The sequence below is a fragment of the Canis aureus genome, chromosome 24 (assembly GCF_053574225.1).
Source record: "Canis aureus isolate CA01 chromosome 24, VMU_Caureus_v.1.0, whole genome shotgun sequence".
Taxonomy (NCBI): domain Eukaryota; kingdom Metazoa; phylum Chordata; class Mammalia; order Carnivora; family Canidae; genus Canis; species Canis aureus.
In genome coordinates this window covers 3,030,113-3,054,663 of record NC_135634.1, presented here as the reverse complement: position 1 = coordinate 3,054,663, position 24,551 = coordinate 3,030,113, and the positions used below count along the sequence as shown (strand labels likewise).

The following is a 24,551-nucleotide window of genomic DNA, read 5'->3' as shown; positions in this document are numbered from 1 at the left end:
ACATGCATGTGCATCATACGCACATCACACACTCACCACACAAAGCCAGTAGGGGCCAAACCATTTTAAAAGCCAAGCTTAAGTTTTAACCTTTTTAATGTAGTTGAACCAGCAAAATGCTTTGAATGTAGTAAATGTCCAAGAAGTATTTGATTCACTGAATGTTATTTTTTAAGAAAAAATTCAAATCAGAAGAAGAGAGATGTGAGAATAAAGACGAAGAAACAGAGGACAAGAAAAATACAAGAAGAACTACAAGGAGATTCAAATAGAAATTTAAAAAGAGGAGTTAAGGGCAGATACACTCTTAGTCGTGTATTCAGAAGTTAAGAGAATACATATAAAGTGAGCGTTAGAAGAACATAAGTTATGAAAACAAAGAAGCAATAATATCAAACCCTCATCGCCCATTCCCAGTCTTTATGAATTTAGTGCCTAAAGATTGATGGACACTTTTGTTTGTAACTAGTTCAGACATCAATAGAGGTGTCAACACTAGGTTTGTGCCCCAAGGTCTGACAAAGTCAGCCAAAAATCAAATAGGTCTTTGAGAATAAAGGATTTCTCTGCCTCAGGTGAGTGTGGGTGGAGTATGTGGGACAAAAGCTTATATCTGAGATGTGTTGCTTTAACCAACAACAGGCAAACATACATTGAAGTAGGATATTCTCTTGTAGACTTGGAAAATAAATACAGATGTTTAACTGATGTTAACAAAATTTAAATGTATATATTTCCTAGGTAATTTGTGATAATCATGTATATGATTGTCACGCTGATTATTTCAGACCTGATTTTTATTAGCACCACTCAAGAATTCCAAAATAAAAATAGAGGGGTTATATAACGAAAGCTAAAATAACTCACTAGGCCTAAATAAAATGAAGTTCAGAACCTGACGTTTGTTCTACCGTCTCAAAAACCGATATGATACTAGTCCTTTGCATTTCATTAATGTATTCTTCTGTAATGTTATGCTGGTCTACAGATATTTTTTAAAGAATCATAAATAGATCTACATAATTTGTGTCTCATAATTTTAATTTCGTCCGTCCCCAATGGAATAATTCTTCTGTTATGCGTGTAGCCGGAACAGATTATGTGGGAATCAGTCGGAATTTAGATTTTGCACCTGGAGTCAACATGCAGACTGTTCGTGTTATCATCCTGGATGATCTTGGGCAACCAGTGCTGGAGGGAATTGAGAAATTTGAACTGGTGCTTCGTATGCCTATGAACGCTGCCCTCGGCGAGCCCAGCAAAGCCACGGTTTCCATAAATGATTCTGTCTCCGACTGTGAGTGCTTATTAATTTACAATGATGAGTAAAATGATAGGCTGGAGTTTATATACACCTTAAGAAAAATGATGAACTTAGATTTATATACCTGTATACGTTTGTCAGGGCTGCCATAACAAAGTACTATAGACTCAGAAATTTCTCATCTGACGGTTCTGGAGGCTAGAGGTCCAAAATCAGGGTGTCGGCAGATTGGTTCCTTCCGAGGACTGTGTGGGAAGGATCCGCTCCATGCCTCTCATTTGGCTTGTACATACCCATCTTGTTCCTAATGTGTCTTTACATCTCCTACGTGTGCCACTGTGTCTAAATTTCCCCTATTTATAAAGACAGCAGTTATATTAAATTAGAGCCCATTCTAATGACCTCATTTTTACTTCATTACCTCTACAAAGACCAGAGCCTCAAACAAGGTCACATTTTCAGCTTGTAAGGGTTAGGACTTTAACCTGTGAATTTAGAGGTAATGCAGTTCAGTTCATAGCAATATCCTGTCTGTGACTTTGACCATTTTGATAAAATCAGGCAGTCTCAGAAGAAAACTTTTATTCTTCCTCTTACATTAAAAAAAAAAAGTGAGATTGTCATCAATATCTTGATTGTGTTCCCTTGCCATAGATGGGTAGAGCCACGTGTAATGGTCTTTTTCTACTTCTCAACATAAGTCTATCATCTTCTTACACGCAGACACTCTTGAAATTTCCCTGAGAAGGTGCCAAAAACATAGTTTAAAGACAAGCAGCTGCTGGCCACGTGGTAGAGCTCTCTGACACATCCTCACAAAGGAATTCTGAACAATTTTAACTATGATCTTGACATTGCTTGGAAGAGTGTGACCTATTTTTAATGAGACCTATATTTAATTCATCCATCATCAATATCACCTAAAATATATACATAATGTTCATTATCAGAAACATTTTATATATGCATTAATATTATGTATATAATACTATATCCATTGTCATCTTTATATAATATATGTATAATACTGTATCTATTATCAACTTTTCTAACATGGTCTATGGTTGTAGTGTGTGCACAATATTAAGGGTTACTTGGAAATAATTCAGAAATTATTCAGAAATTTCAGAAATTCTGAAAAGCTCATGATTAAGCAACATATGATAGATATGGATATCTTAAAGTCTCTAGTCTTATCTACTTTTTAGCATTTCACTGCATCTGCCTACTCCATGAAATAGAGCAGAATTTCACAGATAAGAAAATCAAAGCAATTTATTGAAGTGATTTGCTTAAGGCCAAAGTATTGTCAAGAGACTGGGTAGAAACTGGAATCCAGTGCTCACTTCTGTTTCGTTATTCTTTCTGCTAAACCATGCTTTCTGAAAGCCATTTTCCTTAAGAAAATTTCTGTTCATCTTGATCCACGCGTTCATTTGTTTTTGCAGTGCCTAAGATGCAGTTCAAAGAACGAGTATATACTGGCAATGAAAACGATGGGCAGATAGTTGCAATGATCCACAGGAGTGGAGACATTCACTATAGGTCTTCAGTGAGATGCTACACACGACAGGGGTCTGCACAGGTGATGACGGACTTTGAGGAACGTCCAAACATTGATAGCTCTGTCATCCTGTTCCTCCCTGGTAAGGTGGAGCTTGACATTTTTATTTGGAATTTGAGGAAGCCATGTTTTTGATTAGAAATACGTATCAGGAAAATGTATGTTCTTGACTTCAGCATGCTTATGACATGGCTTCCTCTGTACTGTAAGATAATAAGGGGAAGTGGATTGTTACAGATTGAATCAGTGTCTTTTTGGTTTATCATTTTACAAATTAGTTTCCAGCGATGTGCCGTATTGTTTATTCAAAAGGTATTCGGTGATACAGCAAATGTGTACATTTTGCAATGCTGGAAAATAGTGTTCAAATGAAAGAAATGAAAGGAAATAGGCATGACGATTTTAATGTGAATTTAGAGCCTTAAAATGTTTGATCACTTTGATCCAGTAATTGTACTAGAAACTAATCCCTGTGTGAAATTAACTCTGATCATCCTGTACAAGGCTGCTAAGTTTTGGTCCCTGATCATAATGCTAGAAATTCATACATAAAATTGGTATTTACTCTTTATTACTTGTTTTCTAAGATGAGTGGCAAAACTTAAAAACAGACATTAAAGAAATTCCCCATACAAATAGGGGCTCTCAATGCATATGTTCAACCGTTTAGCCATTATTCAGTAAATACTTATTGAGGCTTATTACTTGCCAGATACTATCTTTTGCCCTATCAGTAGAGCAGGAAAAAGGCAACATTCTTGTCCTTGTGGTGTTTATATTCTGGTAGCTCATATATCCTTCTGGGCCTGGGATGTGATTGGAATGTGATGGTGGGATGGATATAACAGACATGCTGTCATCATTGCTCCAGGTGAGACTGAAAAGCCTTGTGTACTTGAGCTGATGGATGACAAACTCTATGAAGAGGTAGAGGAACTCCGCCTGGTTCTTGGAACCCCAAGTAGCGACTCCCCCTTTGGGGCTGCAGTTGGGGAACAAAATGAAACTCTGATAAGGATCCAAGATGATGCTGATAGTAAGGAGTTATTTCTTGTCCTCACTTGTAAATTAGGAATTGAATTCCATCTATGTTAACGTTTTAAGTGGCTCAGAAAATAACCCTCTTTTTCAGACTAGGGTTTTCAAGCAATTGAGAAATAGGAAAAATAGACTAAGACCAACAGGAAACCAAATAAACGATTAAAATTGAAAGTTTATGTTGGAGAATATGCTTTACATCTACTGGCAAATCCCAAATGTTCATACCTTCTGTAGAGTAGAGGTAGCCCTGGGCCAGCAGTTTTTCCCTCCTCTCCCACTCCCAGGAGCCCGCTCCCATAAGACTCATGGCACATAGAGGCTGCCCAGAGTGCATGCTCCCTGAGGCTGGTTAAATCCCAAGGAAGGAACACTTGGGTTTCTCCTAACCCACTCACCAATAATGATGAGTGAGGGGACAGAGAGAAGCCAGGAGTGTAGTACTAATTAATCTCTCTTCATATAGAACAAAACATTAGAAATGAGGAAAAAACATTTCCTTTACATTTTAATTTGTCCATATTTCCCACAATTTTAGAGACTGTTATTAAATTTGGAGAAACCAGATTTAGCGTGAGCGAACCCAAGGAACCAGGACAGTCGGTGGTTGTAAAAATTCCAGTGATTCGCCAAGGAGATACTTCAAAGGTTTCAATTGTGAGAGTCCACACCAAGGATGGCTCAGCCACTTCTGGAGAAGACTATCACCCTGTGTCAGAAGGTATGGGGGTTCCCAGGGTCTGCTCCCAGGTGGGTGGTGCTCCCACTATGTATTGGCACTGGCAGCCTTGAGAAAAAGAAGGGAAATATCCAAGTGAAATAAAAATAGTCATACTCCTTTACATTAATTTCAAGTTCCTTCAGAAAAACAAAGGCAATAGACTTTAGTTCCAGAATTTCCCTTTTTGGTTTACAGGGCTTATGTGTGAGCACTTAGGAAAATTTTGAATAGACTAGATAACTTTATATTCTGAATGTATTCTTACTTTTAATAGGTTTTACCTTCATTATGGTAATTAAATACTAAAATCTATTCTAGAATATTCTGGTACACTGAAAATATTCAGGATAGCTGAGATATTTTTTTAGTTTATAGAACACCAATGATCTAAAACTTTAAGCTACAAAATTTTGTGTTAATGGAGGGCAATAAAAGGTTGGTGGAATGCCAACCAAAGAGATCATGAATTTTCCAGGCCTTAGGATTTCGTTTTGGGTGTTTTCATCTATCCTCCTCTTCTTTCAAAGTTTTGAACCATTTCAGTATTTATTTTTTATGAATAATAAATACAAATCAGTTCTCTATGAATTATTTGTTGACAGAATAGATGTAAATTGATGTGCAAAGTTAAGTTTATAAATTATGTAGAGTTCTACTTATCCACTTTGTTTCTAGTTTCCCACCTTTAACTACCTGTTGGTAGTTCTTGATCCTAGAACTTCAGGCATTCATCTTGATCTGCTAACTTGTGAAAAAAAAGTTTAGAAAGTGACGAATAGGTTTTACTAAGTCAGGAATAAAGTTGATGAGACAATAGAAAAAAGAACATCTTCTACAAAGGAGCTTGTTTTCTTTGCATATATGGTAACAGTTGGACAACAGTAGAGCTTCAGAGCTATCCTCAGATTATTCTCACTGCAGAGAAGGATAACATTCGAAATAAATCACCTACAACCCAAAAGGAGTGGAAAAAAAACCGATTAGCCACTAAATTAGAAAAACCTAGTCTTCCTATAATGAGCAGGAACAGATTTTACATTAAGGAAACATCCTCTAAAGATGGACAATATGACCTTTAACAGAAGATGTTTTTCTTAGAAACAAAATAATTCTTTTTGCTGAAGCATAAATAAAAGTTATACTTCTGTAGCAAATTGTCCAATGATGTCAGAACAAGGTTAAATGACAGTAAATCAGCTTGTGGCTCTTAATCCATAAATGTAAGCATGCTGTTTATAGTGCTTATGATAAAAAAATTTAATCTCTTCTGACCCATATTCTAATTCCTCCCTTATGGTCAAAACTGAGGTCAGTTCCTTACAAATAAATAGAAATAATGAAGATAAAAAAGAAACTTGAAATATTTTTTGTGCTAAAAATATCTAAAATGGCAGATAAAGGACTAAAGTAATTGAAGAAACTTAACTATCAACTAGCATGTGTACTGTAAGAAAGCAATAATTTAAACATATCAGGGGTTCCTGGGTGGCTCTGTCCATTGAGCATCAGACTCAATGAGTGAAATATGAGGGGGAACTGACATGATGGGAATATTACTGAATCAGAAAGCCCATTCCCTGCTGAGAAAAGCCTGTACTGTCATGACCAGCAGACTTTAGCCAGGCAGGAACGTGCAAAAGAACTTTAAAAAATCTGTATTTTCCTCTGAAACCCTCAGATATTTTTCATTTTAAAAATTAATCTTCTTTGTTTTTATTTGTTTTTAATTTTTTTTTAAGAGAGAGTGTGCTCAAATGGAAAGGAGACAGAGAGAGAGAGAGAGAGAGGCAGAGAGAGAATGTTAAGCAGACTCTACGCCCCGTGCAGAGCACGGGGCTCGATCTCAAAACCCTGAGATCATGACCTGAGCCAAAATCAAAAGTTGGATACTTCACTGACCAAGCCACCCAGGCGCCCCTAGAAACTAATTTTCTAATGAAATGTAATACAAGTCAGACCGAACACATTGGTGAGCCAGTAATAATCACCTATCTTCATCCTCTGACACAAGAACCCTAAACAAGAACTTCTTTCTCAGAGTGTGAGAAATCTAAGACTAATACTAAGACTAAGACCAACAGCATGCTAAGGCTAATGTAGAAAATGGCTATATCTAGAAACAGAACTTACTTTAAAGAGGAATCTGGATGACTAACTCAAAAAAAAATCTTTTTCATAATTGACAATAAAAAAAATAGAGGTAGCAGAAGAAAAACACATTGAAGACACATTGTCTTCTGCCACATTTTAAAGAATTTATAATTTAGAATTATAATGATTGAACTTCAGTTGCATCAGAAACAGCATCTGCTATATTCTCTAATTGGAACAATTATGCATTATATTTTTTTATTTTTCTTCTGAGCCAGTTTCTCAAAAGGTATAGTAAAACCAACAAAATAGTTTATCCAAGTCTTATAGTATTGGGTAGCTGCTGACTCTTGAGTTCAATAAAATCATTGAATTTTTAATATTTTAAGACTTCTTAAATGAATAATTTATTTGATATTTTTTCAAAGATTTTATTTATTTATCCATGAGAGGCACAGAGAGAGACAGAGACATAGGCAGAGGGAGAAGCAAGCTCGGAGCCCGATGTGGGGATGTGGGACTCGATCCCAGGACTTGAGGATCACAGCCTGAGCTGAAGGCACATGCTCAACCACTGAGCCACCCAGGTGTCCCTGAAATGAATCATTTAAAAAAAGGATTCTTATAATTGAGTTTATTTTCATGACAATGTAGCAAATATTTTAGTGAGGAGGGACAGGATTAAGGGAAGCATACCTATTGACATTTACCAAAAAAAGTTTCTGCATTTCCAAGATGAACATCAACAACAGAAAAAGTCTTTTGAAAACATAATTTGATCTAATATTAAAAAGCTCAGCAGTCTTATATCCACCTTCTATTATCCATATATACACTTATACGTGCCATTCACATTCACACTTAATATCTGCCACTGTAGTCACTTGACTTGTGTCCTGTCATTTCAGAAATTCTGGAAACAAGAGGCCAGTTTATCTGGTTATGCCTCAGTATTAGCATGATTAATCTTCTGTTCCACAACTCAGTGTTTTTTCAGGCTGTGAGTCAACAAATCAATTTAGTAGTTTCTGATTAGAATCTTCTTTGGATGAGATGCAATAGAATGGAAAATATTTGGGTGCAAAACATACAGCAGAAAAAAAGTGATATTTTTCAAACTCATGATTCCATTTTATTCACACACACACACACACACACACACACACGCATGCACAAATATACTGAGCCACAGCATACAGCGTTTTCCTCATTGTGAGTCACTGTCAAGAAAACTTGAGACAAACTTCACATATTCACATGTAAAAGTCTCAAATCTGTGACTTTGCATTTGTAGAAATTGAGTTTAAGGAGGGAGAAACCCAGCATATTGTTAACATTGAAGTAATCTTCGATGGGATCAGAGAGATGAGAGAGGCCTTCACTGTCCACCTAAAACCCGATGAGAACATGGTGGCAGAGACGCAGGTACGTAACAGAACACGGATATGAATTCAGAGCCAGCATTTTAATCGAGGAAAATGGGTCTGAGCATCACATTGTGTACAATTGACTAATGGGATTTTGTGCAAGCCTTTGATAAAGGAGATGTGCACAACCCCTTTATCACCTCATAAATAGTGTTCCTATTACTTTTTCTCTGAAAAATCACGTGTCTAGAAACTCAGAGACTAGAGGCAGTGAGCCCTATGTCAGCCCACTTAGCCTTCCCATTTCAGTCGGCAACTGCTGAGTTTGAGACTCACTTCCAGAGAGAGAGCATCATCTCAGCACAAAGATGAGACTATGAATTCAGGGTTGCTGCTCATTAAAACATACATTTTCATCCACAACACAGTTTGCTAACCCTCACAATTCCCACTGCTAGTCCTAGTTTTATCAACTTGCTGCCCAGAGCCTCAGTGACCAAAATGTTATGATCCTAATACTGATGTTCTGTGCTTATTAAATTCATAGTTTCATCAACCAGATTTTCTTCAAGGTAAACATTTTTCCACAGAATTTTGAACTTTAAACCTCAAATAGTTTTTAAAACTAAATAATTGTAGACACAGACCGATGTTGATAAACCCATACTTAAATTTCTTTCTTTTATTATTTGTTTTACTTTTAGTAGGAGATCAAATTGGGGAGATTGTTTCCTCCTAAGTATTTCTTATCATTTTGTAATCCTTACTACTTGATGGTATTTCTGCTACAGTGCCTTACTTTTTTTTTAAGTCATATTTAAAAATCAAGAAGTATGGGCAGAAAATTTTTTTCCACATATATTTTTTGTAAGTCTTGATCCCATTAAAAGTTATTCTTTTAGTGTTACTTTTATGGAGCACTCTATTAAGCTCTTTGGGATGAAAGGAACAGAGATTCATTCAAGTCTCTTCAGGTGATAGCTTCTTTTACAAATGCTGGTAGATAGAGATTTGCAACCTATGATATGTAAGATATTGGAAGGTTTTTCAGGAGCTAAGACAAATATATCAGCAAGGTGTCCTGGCAGCTTACCAGTACATGTTTCCAGATTCCTTTCTTGCCTGTGACTGTATCTCACTCTGCCCAGATTTCAGGCTACACTTCTGGTCTCTGCTCATTTATTTTTAAAAATTTTATCTAAATTCAATGTAGTTAACATATAATGTATTGTTGATCTCAGGAATAGAAGCTAGTGATTCATCAGTTGCATATAACAGCCAGTGCTCTTCACATCCAGTGCCCTCCTTAATGGTCTTAGCTCATTTAAAGCCTCGATATTTGCCAGCATCCATGTCAGCATGACTATGCTATCACATGACCCCTAGGATCTGCTTTTCCTCAGCCTGCTTTCTTCCCCCTGCCAACTAACTGGTTTTTTCATGGATCTTTCATGTCATAACCCAAGACAGATTTAGCTACAATCATCCCAATTTGCAGAAAAAATTAGAACCCAAATACTTCATGGGCTACTGGTCAACCCATGCTGCTCTGGGCTCATGTGCCCTCCCCCAGTGCCATAAGACATGGCCAAAGTGTCAGGGTCACCTAGAACAAACCACAAAGGGCCTGTTACCCTACTGGAGCTCTGCAAGTGATAGTTTTCATCATAATGAAGCCAGGGACTTGTCAAGCATCCTAGGTATCATACTGTACAAATGATACTCCTTGAGCCAAGTATTTTGATAATCACGCATAATTATCTTTTCCTTGTAGGTCACCAAAGCCATTGTGTATATAGAAGAAATGAACAGCATGGCGGAAGTCACTTTCCCATCTGTCCCTCAAATTGTGTCATTACTGATGTATGATGACACTTCCAGAGCTAAAGATAGTGCAGGACCTGTGTCTGGCTATCCTGTTGTCTGTATTACAGTGAGTAGGAAATTGAAAAATTTGAGAAAAATTGTTAAATAGCTATTTAAAATAATTATAGATGTTAACCAATATAGTATTGGCTTTGCCATGAAGAAAAAAAGTGGGACTACTTTGAGGTATAAGCTTTGAACGATAGGAAAATATAACAGTAATCACATAAAGCTCCTATTTTTCTTCCTTATCCAACAAACAAATAACAAAGGTTATCCAATCCAACAAATAAACAAAGGTTTATTAACTGATGCATACACAGTGTGTTATCTTGTGTTATCTCAGGGTCTGCTATTGATAGAAAAATAAATAAGGGTTGAACTCTGTACTCAAGGAACTTAAAAATAAGGAAGAGAAAAATATTCAGGAGTCAATCACTCTACCAGAGGGCAAGAGTGATCATTACCATGAGAATGTCACAAACCAGCTAGAGCTGCAGCTCCATGTGTGAGGAGAGGCTTGGGGTGGTTATGTGGTGTTTTAACAGTTTATGATAAGAGACAAGGGGAGGCTGTTCCAGGAAGAAGGGATTACAACACAAACTACATCTAGAGGATTATCATTAAAAAATGGCATATTAGGGGCACCTGTATGGTTCAGTGATTTGGCCCCTGCCTTTGGCCCAGGGCATGATCCTGGGGTCCTGGGATTGAGTCCCGCATCAGGCTCCCTGTAGGGAGCCTGCTTCTCCCTCTGCCTGTGTCTCTGCTTCTCTGTGTCTCTCATGAATAAATAAATAAAATATTTTTTTATTACTTTTTTAAAGATTTTATTTATTTATTCATGAGAGACACACAGAAAGAGAGGCAGAGACACAGGCAGAGGGAGAAGCAGGCTCCCTGCTGGGAGCCTGATGCGGGACTCGATCCCAGGACCCAAGGATCACGTCCTGGGTCAAAGGCAGGCGCCAAGCCACTGAACCATCCAGGTGTCCCAATAAAATATTTTTTTAACAATTGTTAAAATGGCATATTATTATTACTTTTTTTTACTTGCCTTTTCCTGACTAAATTATAAGCTCCTTGTGAGCAAAACTGGGATGTATAACAACAGAACTGGTAAAATGACCCTATGTATAATAGTCACACAATAAATGTTTATTGAATTACCAAGGCACAAATAATGATTTGGTGCCAAGTTATAGAGGTCTTTAAATGTTATGTTAGGGGATCCCTGGGTGGCTCAGTGGTTTGGCGCCTGCCTTTGGCCCAGGGCGTGATCCTGGAGCCCCGGGATTGAGTCCCGCGTTGGGCTCCCGGCATGGAGCCTGCTTCTTTCTCTACCTGTGTTTCTGCCTCTCTCTCTCTCTGTCTATCATGAATACATAAATACATCTTTAAAAAAAATAAACAAATGTTAAGGGCTGTGGATTTCATTGGTTGGGTGGTGGGGGGATCTTGTACAGAAGAATGGCATGAGAAGAGGGTATTTTGGAATGTCACCTTGCAACAGTGTGTCACTTGACTAGAAAGATCCCGAATTAGATAAGAAGTGGTAATGGGAATGGGAAGGAAGGCACCAACTTGAACATTGCAAAAGAGAGTCAGCCAAGGACACTGACCCACTGGAAGTGGGGGCCAGGGGGGATGGGATGAGAGTGAGGAGGGAGGGAGGGAGGGAGAACAAGAATGATTTGGGACTTGGAGATTCATGAGATGATGCAGAGCATAACAAGTTTATGTGCATCAAGTTAGAGTGGAAATGTCCAGTACTCTGTTTGAAATCAGAGTCCATGAACACTGTTAGGGCTAGAATAGAAATGTGAAGGTTGCATGAATAGCGTGTAGAGATGGAAAAAGGCATCAAGGAAAACACTAGGCTAGAGAGCTTGAGAAGTGTAACTTCCACATTGTTCTGTACTATGGCCCTAACAGGTTATTTGTTTCCCATAGGCTTGCAACCCTAAATACTCAGACTATGACAAAACAGGTTCTATTTGTGCAAGTGAAAATATCAATGACACCTTGACCCGGTACCGATGGCTAATTAGTGCACCCGCTGGCCCTGATGGTGTGACCAGCCCCATGAGAGAAGTGGACTTTGACACCTTTTTTACATCGTCCAAGATGATCACCTTGGATTCCATATACTTCCAGCCCGGCTCCAGAGTGCAGTGTGCGGCCCGTGCTGTGAATGCCAATGGCAATGAGGGCCTGGAGCTGATGAGCCCTATTGTAACCATCGGCAGAGAAGAAGGTAATGCGCTACCATTCTCATATTAAGACCACTGAAATACCATGGAATATTATGAATATCTGATTTCTGGTGATTAGTTCTCCCAAATGCCTGCATGCATTCCTTAATATTTGCCATCAAGTACTTAAAAAATGATGTCCATGTTTACAGAAATACTCATTAGAAAATACATGTGTATTCATTCCACATTTTTTTTGATCACCTGTTATATGCCAGACTTTATGCTTTCTGCTGGCGATAAGAAAAAGGAAGCAAGACTCTTGTTCTCGAGGAGAACAGGCGGAAGACACAGATAAACCTTATTAGTCCGGAAAAGGCACACAGTAGAAGTGACTAGTTCTACCCTGAGTGGGTCAGGAGACTGGAATCTTGAAAATAGCAGAGAGAAAAAAACATGAGCAATGACTCATAGAAGCAGGAAAGAACACCAAATATTCTGGAAACTACAAGCAGAGAAATGGGGGAGCATGTGAGAGGAAGCAGGATGGTATGCAAAGGTCAGATCTGGACAACGTGGCTCCGACATGATGAGCTGCTTATTGCACAAGTAGGAATTTGCTGGGGACCGGGACAGAGGGATGAATGACAGTGCTAGCAGAGATATGTACAGGTGCCGACACCTTGTGATTACAAGGGAGGTTGTGTCCGGGGCTGGAGCCCAGACACATCGGGGGTGGAGAATAGAATGTAGCTAGAGCAGCCGTGAAAAGACAAGAAATCCACTTTATATATTAATCCTTCACTCTGCAGAAGAACTTTAAAGTTAGACTTTTAAAATAAGTCTGTTTATAAGATTCTGTTTTTAAAACTTTATTTACATACACTGATTCATAAAGAACCATTGTTGCATAAAGAAAGGTTATACATCCCGCCTTTATATACTCAGGACGAATATTTATTGATAACATATATAGTAAACACATATATAGTAAACATGCTCTTTTGTTAGAATTAAAACACATGGTTGTTAAATATCTCTTAAAGCCAAACTATTGAGTTGGTACCAAAAGGAAAAACAATTAAGCAATGCCTTAAAAGGAATCCCCGTATTAATAAAACAGGCAGCCCAGGTTCTGGAGCCTGCCTCTGATTTTACTGCTATTCTAATAAATACTTGTCTATTTCCTTTGTTATGTATAAATTGAAAAGAGATTATATATTGTGTTCTTGATTATAATCCAGCATCTTGATCCCTTCCATAACATTAAAATGAAAACATCACAATTCTTTAGAAGGACACATTGGAGGAAGATTTTCGTGTCAAAAGAGACTCACTGAGAGATAGATGGTTAATAGAACATAATTTTACACTATCATGTGTTTCAGTATGTGTATGTGCATATCAGTATCAGTATGTTTTGTATCAGTGTGTATATTATAAATTATAACTTATAATTCACATGCCGTAAGAAGTTATATAGAGGGAAAACTCTGCTGTATACATTTTGTTCTCTGATTCTAAGGAGACTTTAGTTTTTGCTTTAAAAATAAGTACACCTTTAGTTTATTTGATTATAAATAATGCTACTTTATGACTAGTCATAGGTATATTATTCTAGGGTAAACATCCAATTCACTCAATTAAACTATAGTTACTTTCTCCTGTTGGTTTTCTTTTTTTTTTTAATAAATTTATTTTTTATTGGTGTTAATTTACCAACATACAGAATAACACCCAGTGCTCATCCCGTCAAGTGCCCCCCTCAGTGCCCGCCACCCATTCACCCCCACTCTCCACCCTCCTCCCCTTCCACCACCCCTAGTTCGTTTCCCAGAGTCAGGAGTCTTTATGTTCTGTCTCCCTTTCTGATATTTCCCACACATTTCTTCTCCCTTCCCTTATATTCCCTTTCACTATTATTTATATTCCCCAAATGAATGGGACCATATAATGTTTGTCCTTCTCCGACTGACTTACTTCACTCAGCATAATACCCTCCAGGTCCATCCACGTTGAAGCAAATGGTGGGTATTTGTCGTTTCTAATGGCTGAGGAATATTCCATTGTAATCACAGACCACATCTTCTTTATCCATTCATCTTTCGATGGACACCGAGACTCCTTCCACAGTTTGGCTATTGTTCCTGTTGGCTTAAATCCTTTTTCACTGTGTTCACATTTTATATTAAAATGATTTTGTAAATATAACCTAGAATGTCCAGTGTGTATTAAAGTACATTGGACAGTTACTATTTTTTCCTCAAACCTTATAAAATAAGAAGTAGCTACTAAACTGTCTGCTATACTTACTTCTCACACCAGGGCCTTTGACTTTTTTATAGCTGCTTTTAGCCATGCCTCAGTCCACAGAGAACTTTTGATTTTATTATTTAAAAAATTATAGTGTCTAGCTTAAAAATATTCTTTAGGTGTTGTCTATGACGTTCTTTTAGCATAAATATGTTCATTTTTCCCTGAGGTCTTTGTCAGCCCAGGGTGCCAGGGACAGTGGGAGCAGAGCCATTCTCAGCTAAGCTGCGCTACACAGGCCCCGAGGACCCAGAGTACACGAACTTTATCAAGCTCACCGTCACGATGCCACACATAGATGGTAGGTGGCTTGCGTAAGCACATCCATGGGAGTGGTTTGGGCTCCTCATCACCTGGTTGATTCCACTGAATACTTGAAATCACCAAGCAGATGATAAATGTTCATTTTGCAATATGATCTTCAAGCCTTTCTGTTTCTTTCAAGTCATTCTACTTTCTTTCTATCTTGTTTTTTAAAAGTCTGACGATTTAAGCATTCTGTAAAATTAAATAAATTTAATACATTGTCCAAGCACGATGGAACAGACTTTGATCAATGAGCCAGGTGACCAGGGGACCCAGGTGTCCCCTTATAATGGTTCCTAAAGAAAGACTGGTCCCAGGGCACCTGGGTGGCTCAGTGGTTTAGCATCTGCCTCCACCTCAGGCCATAACCCCATGACTGTGGGGTCCTGGGATCAAGTCCCACATTGGGCTCCCTGCAGGGAGCCTGCTTCTCCCTCTATCTATGTCTCTGCCTCTCTCTCTGTGTCTCTCATGAATAAATAAATAAAATCTTAAAAAAAAAAAAGACTGGTCCCTCATGCTACTCCTTTGCATTGTCTGATGTGGTCAATAACCACAGCTCTGCCAGAACATGATAGAAGCTGACCAGTTCTTTTGTTAGGCCAGAGTTCTGCTCTGAGAGCAAGAGATGGGAAAGGTTCCAGGAAAACACCTTTCTCATGGTTCTTTTTGCTGCATTGCTCATGCCAGGGCTCAAAAAACTATGGCCCCTGTGCCAAATCTGGCTTGCTGCCTGCTTTCATATGGTCTTTCAAGCTAAAAAATGGATTTCTTACATTTTTAAATGTTTGAGGGAAAAACAGTATTTCATGGAACATGAAAATTATACGAAATTATAATCCATTGTCCATAACAAAGTCTTATTGTACAGTTATATTAATTCTTTTACAAATCATCTGTGGCAACTTTCGGCTGACCATGGCAACCTCGAGCAGTTGACACATAGACCTTACGGCCCACAAATCCTAAAATATTTTAGCTTATACTGTATAGTGATAGCTTTCAAACATTTTGGTCTCAGGACATCCTCAAAAATAGGATCTCAAAGGCCTATTGTTTTTATGAGTTATATCTATAAATATTGACTGGATTTAAAATGAAAATAAGGAATTATTAAATACTTATTTTTTGTTCATTTAAAAATAACAAATCTATTACATATTAATGTGAAAACCATGCTTTTCAGAAAAATAGCTATAACTTAGAAATTTAAAAAATTGCTGTTTTTTTTTTTACATTTTTGAAAATACTCTTAATGGCTGGCTTCATAAAACACAGCTGAATTCTTTTATCTACCTCTGCATTCAATCTATGGCAATATATGAGGACTTTTAGCCTCTAAAAAACTCCACTGTGTGCTACTGAGGGAATAATGCTGGAAAAGTCAAATAATGTCTTTAGAATCATGAAAATAGCTTTAATGTTACAGATCTCCTGAAAAATGCCATGAGATCCCTGGGACACCATGTTGGTAGTAATCGCTGTACAGTATTTTATAACACTTGTCTTCTCGAGGATAAAGAAATAAGTGTTCTAAGTCCTTTGCTGGTGACAGTGGCAACATGGTTACAATTCCTTGCAGGTATGCTCCCTGTGATCTCCACTAAAGAGCTTTCCAACTTTGAGCTCACCCTCAGTCCTGATGGCTCAAGAGTTGGAAACCACCAGTGCTCCAATCTTCTAGATTACACTGAAGTGAAGACTCACCATGGCTTCTTAACTGATGCTACGAAAAATCCAGAAGTAATTGGAGAGACTCATCCTTACCAGTACAGCTCATCTATCAGAGGTTCCAGTACCTTACGCTTCTATCGAAACTTGAACCTGGAAGCCTGTTTATGGGAGTTTGTTAGCTACTATGACATGTCAGAACTTCTCACCAACTGTGGAGGAACCATCGGGACAGACGGACAGGTAGGAATTTTGAACATCTGAGCTTCGTCACTGGAAAAACCAGTTGGTTTTGTTCAGGTATACAGATGAGGACTAAATCCCAACTCCAGTCTTTCATCTTGGTGGCATAGATCATTAAGTAGGAGCGGGAACTCGCATGGGTGGTGTGAAAATTCATGTCTATTTCTGAACCAAGCTGTCTAAATTTTTGACACATTTTTTTAGCAAATGGGCTTATAACATTATCTTTATATCAAAAGGTCACTGTATAATTGTTGCCATAAACTCCCAAGTCTACTCTGATATAAAAATCCAAATACTGATTTTGTTTCAAAGTATACATTATCATTTCATACACACACACACACACACACACACACACACACACAGATGTCTATGATGTGTCCTAAACCATCTAAAGTGAGGATTTACAATCCTTAGGGCCAATCCAATTTTTCTCCCTCCTTTTCTTCTTCTTCTGCCATCTTTCTCTCCTTTTATCCTCTTTATTCTTCCCTAGTTTCCTTCCCTTTCCCTCCCAGTCTGCTTCATTTCTCCATCACTACCATAGTCAAAGTATTTTTATTGAAAGCTTATTGTTATTTCTCCACTACAGTTACTGACTCCTCTTCGTACTACACAAACATTTCCACATAACATACACAACACACACACACATGCACACACAATCCCCACCCCCACCATCATCAACAGAGTTGTTGTCAACATGATAAGGAAGCAAGGTCTCCATTAGTAGTTATGATAGAGAATCTGAAATATGCTGGGTGTGGCTCAAAAGTATGATGAATGTTCAAACCCAAAGCCATGACTCTGTCCTAAACATGACTCTGGACTAAACAAAAGAGCTTATGGGCAGCCCCAGTGGCTGAGCGGTTTAGCGCTGCCTTCAGCCTAGAGCATGATCCTGGAGACCTGGGATCAAGTCCCATGTCAGGCTCCCTGCATGGAGCCTGTTTCTCCCTCTGCCTGTGTCTCTGCCTCCCTCTCTCTCTCTCTCTGTGTCTCTCATGAATGAATAAATAAATAAAATTTATTTAAAAAACAAACAAAGAGCTTATGTGAGTCGACTTACACATTAAATTTTTGAATGGTACCCAGGATGTATTAAGTCTTTCTTTAAAAAAAAAAAAAAAAAGATTTTATTTATTTATTCACAAGAGACACAGCAAGAAAGAGAGAAAGGCAGAGACACAGGTGGAGGGAGAAGCAGGCTCCATGCAGGGAGCCCGACATGGGACTCGATCCTGGGTCTCCAGGATCACACCCTGGACTGCAGGCGGTGCTAAACCGCTGCGCCACTGGAGCTGCCCTGTACTAAGTCTTTCAAGATTTAACCCCAGTAAAGCCAATTTTGTCCATGCTATATCCTTGTGTTGTTAAAGCATAAAACAAGTAGTAGTGTGAGAAATGGAGATAATAACGGAGTATCAGTTTAGCCCCATGGCAGAGCTATGAAACCTGACACGTTCAGCTCGTGTTGATGTGGAATAGGCAGCCAGTCATTATGTCTGGAGACTATTGGACCCCAAGACATTATCTCCATCTCCTCTGAAAGCAGTAAAATATTTAGAGATTTGCATGGATTAGTGAAAATCCCCAAACACCAATAGGAACACAGAGTGGAATAGTGAAAAGGGTTTGGGTATTAGAACCCAGCAAATGCAGACCAAAATTTGGCTTTGCTCTGATGTTTTTTTTAGTTTTGCGTCCTCAGGCAAATTACATAAGCTCTTGTTTGTGTTACCTCTTCGGTCCTTCTTCCCCAGTGGATCTTTGCCACCAGAAAGACATGCAAAAAAAAAGCCCTGCCCCCAGAATAAAAATAGACTCATAATAATGAATCTACCTCAGCCTTTTTCTTTGTAGGTCAAATATCTCTGGTTCCTTTAACTGTTACTCACAGAGCTTGTTTTCAATCCATTTGTATTTGTGTTTGTATTTTGTATTTTTTTTAGAGAAAGAGAAAGCGTGAGCAGTGGGAGCAGGGTGAGGTGGGGAGGCAGGAGGAGAGGGAGAGAGAGAATCTGAAGCAGACTCCATAGCCAGCACAGAGCAGACATGGGGCTCGATCTCATGACCCTGAGATCATGACCTGAGCTAAAATCACGAATTGAAACACTGACTGAGCCACCCAGGTGCCCCTTCAATCCATTTTTAAATCATCCCTGTTTTCTTTCTGGTTGCTCTTCTCTCAGGATCTTGTGTAAGTCACAGGATCTACCACATAAACAAAATTGGATATGGTGGTAGGATTACATTTTAGCTCTAGCTCTTTGTTAACGATCACTTTCTACCATGGGGCTCTTCTGTGGGTCTTACCTCCTCTATAGTCTGTTTTCACTCTCAAGAATGTTTTCCATCATCTCGCAAAATGCCAGCACATTTTGATTTTTCATATCTGCAACCCAGATAGCCCTCTCTAATGAGAACCCTGCACTTGCCCGCTCAAGTCCTGTCCTGTTACATCTGCCAACGTCCCCAGGATCTGAAGGGCATTTTAAATACAAACCCATTCCCTCTGATGCGTTTATCTTTCTGACTAAATCTTACCATAAAATGCTCAGCTAAACTGACTGTACTTTGCCACTTGTGTATTTGCTAAATATTGTTCCTCTCTTTACTTGTTTAACTCGTATTTTTCCTTCCCATTACCACTGCCAGCTGGGAAAGTCACTGCCCTGCTTCTATAGTTGAGCTGCCAGTGGTTCTGCTCCCTTAGGTGAAAACTAGCAACTGCAGGTTTTTCGGTTAAGATTTACCTACTTGAAAGGCTTGTGTTACCTAACACTAGGAATAGAAGAATTATCCCATCCACTTCTTAACTAGTTTGTGTTACCTTCTTAAGCTGGCCTGATGGTTACAGGAGTTTCTTCTGAAAGGATTTTTTTTGTTTTGCTTTTGCGTTGTTGAAAATAAATTTAATAGCATCACCATGATGATCAACATAAATAGATGACCAGGTTCAATGTAAATCATTGAAATTTCAGGATTTATTTATTTATTCATTCATTCATTCATTCATTCATGAGAGACATTGAGAGAGAGAGAGAGAGAGAGAGAGGCAGAGACACAGACAGAGGGACAAGCTGGCTCCCCAAAGGGAGTCTGATGCGGGATTCAATCCAGGATCCCAGGATCATCTGAATCAAAGACAGACACTCAACCGTTGAGCCACCCAGGCATCCCGAAATTTCAGAATCTTGTTATAAAACATTAAAAGCCTCAGTGTAAACTAAACATTAATATAATCTAGTAAGACATGTTGCTCGCTCTAGAGTAGAGCTTAAAGATGGTCATCTCCTTTCCCCCCACTTTGTTCCTTGGGCTTAAACTTCTACTTCTCTCCTAGCTGTTGATATGCTCCTAAATCTGCACCTCTCCCCAACACACACATTGCTTAAATATAGGTGAGGAGGAAGAAAATAATTAAAATTTGAAAAAATATAGTTCTTTCAGATATTTCCCTGATGGTCCCCATTAGTTTTGGTTCTACAGGAGAAGAGAAAATACCTAATCATTGTACTAACAATAACAACAATGATTATAATAGTAATAGCTAACAATTATTTAATGTGTACCATGCGCCCACATTCTTCTAAATACTTCGCATATTTCCACAAATTCTGTCCTCGCAACATTATGAAATAACTATGAATTTTCCCCCTTTTTAGAGATGAGGAGGCTGAAGCAAAGAGAATTCAAATAATGTGCCCAAACTCAATTTGCTTGTAGCCTGTGCTTTTAACCAAGTTACATCATGATTCTTGTCTGGACATTTAATGAAGTGAATTAAATGTCATTTTATTGGGTGTGTGTGAGGAATGGATGTGGTCACAGATACAATTGCAAGAAAGGCAAATGAACTTCTCTGTCTATCCTTGGGACCATAATGCTGCCCTACAGAGGTCATGAAAACACATGCCAGATTACATCTACACCCTTGCTGATAAAATTATACAAGTCGGTGCCTTACCAACAGTGGTTTCCAGCATCACCTGAGTACCAGCAGATCGGATAGAAATGAAAACACATTTTATGAGGCTACATCTGAAGGAAAACAAACTAAACACTTGGTGAAAAGATTCTGCTTTAGGGTTTCATAAGAGTTTTGCAAACTTTTACGTTTCCAAATTTAGGATGGGAAAATGGGGAAAAGTAAAGATAAACCGTCAATATGAGCTAAATGTGCTTCATAGCAGCTTCATGGGTGTGTTGGTCACTCTGCTGGACAACAGATCCTGAAGGAAGCCAGTGCTGCCCCAGGTCCTCTGCCCAGGTTGTTTGTCCTCTGCCAAGTGCAGACAGCCCCAGCCAAGTATTTTAATAGATGTGGCTTTGTCTCTTCTAGCCCTTTTCTAGACTTGGCACCTTAGATCAACACAGTCACTATACAAACAAATTTTACTAACTGGTAATTGCTTCCCCCAGGAACAATATGACATCTGACTTTTTTTCTTTGTGCATTCTTAGTGGCGAAAGCTACCGCTACAAACACTGGCAAGCCCCTGCATTTCTTTTTGTGACTGAAAAGCGGTTTCTAACACTCTCTAAAAGATTCTCTACCTTCCCTAACCTCTCACATTCAGATTATTTAACTTCTAAGAAAGAATTGCCAAGCTGAAGGAATCTCTTAAAATATCCAAGATAGTGACCTCTAAATAACAAATGAAGTTTTATTAAGTTTTATGCAGTTTGACTAGAGCCAGCTTTAGCTGATATTAAAACTGTTTCTGCTTTTCCCACCTTAATCATTACGCATTCGTTCATTAAAGAAAAAGGAACTGAACATCTACTCTATGCCAGGGACCATACCACGTAGAATTTTAAGATTCAATCCCCATTCTTATAAAAGTTAAGAATTTTACTTGCCAAGAAAAAGAAACGCAGACTTTTCTAATGATCTGCAATGCTAAAATCATTTTTAATGATTTTAACATATAGAAGCAGGTAGCAAGAAAACTAGAGATAGATAAATAAATAAATAAATAAATAAATAAATAAATAGTACTGCTCCACTGTATGTTGTGTGTGACAAAACAGTGTTTTGTAAATAAAAACTTAAATTGTTTTGGTGTACAATAAAAAAGCACTTGTGATGCAAAATAGTTATTAAAGTTAAACCAAGTTTTTAAAACCATTGGATATTTTTGGTGGTGATATTTCTCTTGAAAACAACTTCTTGGGCAGCCCGGGTGGCTCAGCGGTTTAGTGCCGCCTTCAGCCCAGGGCGTGATCCTGGAGTCCCGGGATCGAGTCCCACGTCGGGCTCCCTGCATGGAGCCTGCTTCTCCCTCTGCCTGTGTCTCTCTATCTCTCTCTGTCTCTCTCTCTCTCTCTCTCTCTGTGTGTGTGTGTGTGTCTCATAAGTAAAATCTTTAAAGAAAAGAAAAGAAAACAACTTCTTTTACAAGTGAAAGCCCTCAGTTCATTTCACTTTTCAGGATCCTGGCTATTGGTGTTGTGAGGTCAGAATCTTACATAAACACTGATAACATCGTTCAAGGAACATTAATAAGCTACAGAAATGCAACCCCAAGGAAGTGCACTTGAAACATCAAATTGTAATTTACTTAGGAGAAGGAATGATTTTGGAAAAGTAAATGTGTTTTTTCCTAGTTATTTGGTTTGAGGAATCATTTTTCTTCCTTGTTACTGTGTGTTTGACTTAGAAACATGGTACTTTGGGGCAAGGATATGCTTTAGAAGTCATCTTTTTCCATCCCATTATTTTATGCTTAGTCCTTGAATTTAGTGTTTTTCACATGTACGTCACTCTAAATCACTTTACAAGAAATAGCAAGAAGAATCCAGAATGTGTGACTTTCCTGGAGCATGTTGCTTCTCAGTTTGTCAACTTTGTAAATTGTTTTTTAATAATGTAGTTTCTTTGTTTTTTAAGTGAGAGTAGTGATAGCATCACGGAAAGCTGGGGAACTAAAAACAAGTAAAAACAAACCTTATTATTCCATTATCATTGTGCACAGACAGATTTTCTAATGCTTTCCAACGTACATACACATTTTTAATAGCAGCAGTGTAATGTTATTTGTGCCATCTTGTATACTGCTTTTTAACTTAACATTGTGAGCATTTTCTTATGACAAGGAAAATTCTTTAGATACATGACTTTTGATGGCTACATAATATTTTACCTTGTGGGTCATCATAACTCATTTAGCCATTCTTCTGTTGTTGGTCATTTAGATAATTTCTATTATCACAAATATGCCATAGAGTTGTCCTTAATACCATAGAATTTGTGGATCAATATTGACCCTACCTCATTTCAGGGTGTCCTTTGGGCATCCTGAGCCCACTGACCTTCAGAAAGGCTTGTAATTGGCCAGAAGCCAATGTTTATTTCTTCCAAGTGTTCCTTGATGTGTAGACTTCTAGTATTGCTAATCCCTTGGCTAAGGACATGCTTTACTGCAAGCTATTGAGATTTATGAGCATCTTTACACAGTCACAAACACCACCATCTTGATGACATAGATACATTTCTGGAAACAAAAGGAACAACAGAAAGAAATTTCAACCAGTGGGAAATCCACACCACTGGTAGCCCTCAGATAATATTCTAACAGCTCTAGTTCAATTTGCAACCTTTGAAGTGAGCACAAACCACATATCCCACATAAAGGTGGGTAGATACTGGATTATAAAGTATTTTAAAATAATCATTGTTTTCCAGCCTGCATGGTCTAATAAAAGACCTTGGTTAGAAGAGTCTAATCAGTGCTGCCCAATATGGTAATCACTAGCCATGTGTGGCTACAGAGCATTCAAAATTGAGCTGTGTTGTTCATGTAAAATACATACTGGATTTCAAAGAGTAGCAAAAAAAATCTCAAAAATTATTTTATATTTATTGCATATTAAAATGTAATATGTTTAACATATTGGATTAAGTAAACTATTCTTAAAATCAGTTTTCACATGTTTCTCTTTACTTTTTGAAGTCTGGCTACCAGAAAATTTTAAATTACATGTGTGGTTCACATTGTATTTTTGTTGAGTAGTGCTGGTCTAGATAATTGGTGTTAACACTGATTGTACTGAATAATCTTGGGCAAGCCAATTGAGTTCTTCACAGGCTGAAGTTCAACACATGTAGAATACAACCTTGCTCAAATGAAAGTTACAGAGAAGCAAAGTAAATATAGATAGTTTTTACTAGTACATGTATATACTGCCAATTTCTGTAAGAAACAGTGTGTATATATACTGCCTACTTCAATAAAGCTGAAGTATGTAATTTGGGTAGCTTAAACTGGATGCCCGAATGAGTGAAGAATTCAATCTAGTGTGATTTAACTCAACACCAGTGCCCACCTTAGGTGACATTCTATGTATAATTTCTAATTTAGCATATTTATTTTCCTTCCTTTTCTTCCCATGTCCTCCCCACCTGACACAGCCCAGCAGAATTTCTTTGGTCTCTTCAGCTGGCAATACTCTCCAAATATATACTGGCGCCCATTATTAGCCACTTAGTAGCAGCAGCAGCAGTACTAGAAATTTATATCAGTGACCTTTTCTAGAAAAGTTGTATCTTATACTTTTCCTTTAATTATTTTTTTAAAGATTTTATTTACTTATTCATGAGAGATATGGAAAGAGAGGCAGAGACAGAGACAGAGGCAGAGGGTGAAGCAGGCTCCCTGCGTGAAGCATGATATGAGACTCAATCCCCGGACCTGGGTGACACCCTGAGCTGAAAGCAGACACTCAACCGCTGAGCCAGCCAGGCATCACTACTTTTCCTTTAAACATGGAATTTGAAGTATCATTTGGTTTTGTTGAAGAAACTTCAAGCATCTATAAGGACATGTAAACTCCTTTGTCATGTCACAGTTGCTTTGAGAGCAGTATACCAGATTTAACATCTATTTCTTTTAGTATAGACAAA

The 24,551-nt window shown here is 38.1% G+C and overlaps 1 protein-coding gene across 1 annotated transcript in view; it reads left to right on the top strand.

The window, feature by feature from the left end:
• Positions 1 to 24,551, top strand: part of FREM2 (FRAS1 related extracellular matrix 2) — a 166,617-nt gene that overhangs the window by 124,995 nt on the left and 17,071 nt on the right. The window contains exons 8-16 of the mRNA XM_077867971.1: positions 1,088 to 1,297; positions 2,713 to 2,910; positions 3,700 to 3,864; positions 4,405 to 4,587; positions 7,973 to 8,103; positions 9,820 to 9,978; positions 11,865 to 12,168; positions 14,589 to 14,720; positions 16,308 to 16,639. Of these exons, the coding sequence (XP_077724097.1) occupies positions 1,088 to 1,297; positions 2,713 to 2,910; positions 3,700 to 3,864; positions 4,405 to 4,587; positions 7,973 to 8,103; positions 9,820 to 9,978; positions 11,865 to 12,168; positions 14,589 to 14,720; positions 16,308 to 16,639 (1,814 nt within the window). The remainder of the gene's footprint in view (positions 1 to 1,087; positions 1,298 to 2,712; positions 2,911 to 3,699; positions 3,865 to 4,404; positions 4,588 to 7,972; positions 8,104 to 9,819; positions 9,979 to 11,864; positions 12,169 to 14,588; positions 14,721 to 16,307; positions 16,640 to 24,551) is intronic.